General features: G+C 34.5%; 1 protein-coding gene across 1 annotated transcript; it reads left to right on the plus strand.

The window, feature by feature from the left end:
* Positions 1–463: 463 nt before the first annotated feature.
* On the plus strand, positions 464–2,634 carry LOC107149987 (synaptophysin-like protein 1). Its single transcript, XM_015494883.2, is given in 2 exon segments — positions 464–1,077; positions 1,080–2,634. Coding segments are annotated over 2 exon segments (726 nt in total). The 5' UTR covers positions 464–560; the 3' UTR covers positions 1,289–2,634.
* The last annotated feature ends 285 nt before the right edge of the window (positions 2,635–2,919 follow it).

The raw sequence follows: 2,919 nt of genomic DNA on the forward strand, positions 1-2,919 counted from the left end.
TACTAGATGTGCATGAGAAAGCTCCAGAAGAGTCAGTCTTAGAATGAAAGTCACTATTCAGCTGGTGGAAATGAATAGCAGAAGCAGACAATCCATTGAGCTACTGAATTCATCAGCCCTGGACCCTGCTCTTCTTTGGACTTTTGTTACCTAGCTGGTAAATCCCCTAATGGCTTAAGCCAGTTTTCATTGGGTTTTATTTCATTCATTGTAACATAGTTCTTGTCTAATTGGAAACCTTGACATTTAAAAAAAAAAAAACTATTGCATTATTTCTGAGAAAAATAGAGCTAAAAAAAATCAGTGAACAGATGATTTTCACATAAATCTGTGCCAGTATCTACATTTTTTTTTTTTTTTTTTGTGCTGGGTATCGAACTCAGGGCCTTGTGCTTGCCAGTGTCTACATTTATTAAAATATGTTCTTGTTCTCTATTAAAGAGGGCCTGCTAGGCTGGGGATATAACTCAGTTGGTAGAAAGCTTGCTTCACGGCCGATCCCCTCCTCCTTTGCCCAGCCATCCTGACTTTCTTCCCTCCTTCCCTCCTTCCCTCAGAGGATGTCTGCCTTCCAGATCAACCTCAACCCGCTCAAGGAGCTGATCGGCTTCATCAAGGTCCTGCAGTGGATTGCTTCCATCTTTGCCTTTGCCACCTGTGGAGGTTTTAAGGGCAAAACAGAAATTCTAGTGAATTGTCCTCTTTTAAAAGTTAATGAAAATCATACTGTTGAAGCTGCTTTCGGTTATCTATTCAGGTTGAATCAAGCATCATTTCGTTCACATCCTGTTGTAAATGTGTGCAATGGAAATTGGTCAAGTCATTTCCTCATAGGAAATTACTCCTCTTCTGCACAATTCTATGTTACATTTGCAATCTTTGTATTCTTGTACTGCATTGCTGCCCTTCTGCTTTATGTTGGTTACATGAATCTATACCGGGATAGTCATAAACTTCCCATGATTGACTTTGTTGTTACTCTGGTTGTCACTTTTTTGTGGTTGGTGAGCACATCGGCCTGGGCTAAAGCTCTTACAGATATTAAAATAGCTACTGGTCATAATATTCTTCAGGAACTTTCATCTGTAAACAGTCAGAAGTGATGTGTTATTTTCATTCTGTGACTAGTATGGGATCCCTAAATGTATCTGTGCTCTTTGGCTTTCTGAATATGATACTTTGGGGAGGAAATGCTTGGTTTGTGTACAAAGAGACAAGCTTACATAGTCCATCAAATACTTCTGCTTCCCATAGCCAAGGAGGTGTGCCACCTCCTGCTGGAATATAATTGAAGGGAGAGAGAGATACACTGTATGAAATATGTGTCTGTACTATGACTTGTTGCCAACATCTTCAGAAGCTAATAAAATAAAAATAATAAAATAATACTTTTTTTTAAAGTATTTTATTAAAATAAAATACTTTCTAATAAAAGTAATGGCTTTTTCAATAAATTGGTGGGTTTAAAATTTTGCTGCTTTTTTTTTTACATAAAACTTGTGCCTTTCCTAAGAATTTAAGATGTAAATGTATACTGACATGAAAATTTGAAAATTCAGGGGCCTATTATGAGATGATACACATTTGTAAATGAACAGTAATTTCTTCATTGTTTGCCTTCCAACATGTTTACACCTTAAGCCTTAATAGTTCATTCAGAAAATGGTTATATTATCATATCATAATAGGAAAAAAATCTTTATTTGGAATAAACACTACTGTAAGTTTGTATAGATAATATACCTAAGACCTATGTTTAAGAAAACCTTGATTATATAAATCATATTTAGAAAAAAACATATTTAGTTCAAATTTTATATCTGAACATTTTTCATATTCTAAAACAATTTGTACTTGCAACGATTAGGTATGTTTTATTTTTCTTTTCCTAAATGACCTGCTGTAGTTTATAGATGTACTAAAATTGTGTTAGGAGCAGAGATTTGGAAATTTCTAACAGATGTGTGGTTAAGTACTTCTGTTGCATGATGTATAAGCTTCCATTTTGCTGGTGGTTTAATAGGCTTGGCATATAAGTAGAACTCGGTTCAGCTAGGTGGTGTTATATGTATAGGCATTACTCAATGATATTTGTTTGCTGTGTTTTGTTGCTCATGCCATCTAAGTGCAGGTTGAGACCTAGTCTCCTTTCAAGTAGAATAAATGATCTACCCTTTATTGCAGACCCTATGCAGAGGGTTAAAAAAAATTAAGATTGTCTTATACTTTGGAAACATTTAACATTTAGAGTCAATTAAGTTGACACTTTGAGTTTAGTGTTGATGTTGTGAAGATAAATGATTCAAATTTTGCATTTTTAATATTTGTTCTTTTTTCACAAGTGGATGATTAAGGAATTATGCATCATAAAGGAACCTAAGTAAGCTATATTATGAGTGAACTGTCTTTTCACATATATTTTGGGTGTATTACAAATACAGTACTTATTCATATTTTACTTCCTAATCTTTTTGTTGTACAGGGATCCAGACTTCCTATTCTTAAACATGATTCTTTATATGTGAAGCATATCTTGCTATTTCCTATTTTTGTTGCTTTTATTCATGGCAAAAATTGTCAATATGAGAATGTATGTGTTTTATGCAACAAACTTAATAAAGAAGTTTAAAGAGTGAAAACAAAAAAAAAGAAAAGAAAAAGAAAGCTTGCCTCACGTGCACAAGGCCCTGGGTTCAATCCCCAGCACCATACACACACACAAACACACACACACACACACACCAAAAAAAAAAAAAAAGGCTAAGAAGNACACACACACACACACACAAAAAAAAAAAAAAAAGGCCTTGCTGACCAAGTTAACTGATTATGTTATTCTAGGAACATTCATGCACTGATTCCTCAAGGCCCTGCAAACTTTATTTCTAAGTCAGGTTTCTGGAATTTATCAAGGTCTCT

This window comes from Marmota marmota, unplaced genomic scaffold, assembly GCF_001458135.2.
Source record: "Marmota marmota marmota unplaced genomic scaffold, marMar, whole genome shotgun sequence".
In the NCBI taxonomy this organism is placed as follows: Eukaryota; Metazoa; Chordata; class Mammalia; order Rodentia; family Sciuridae; genus Marmota; species Marmota marmota.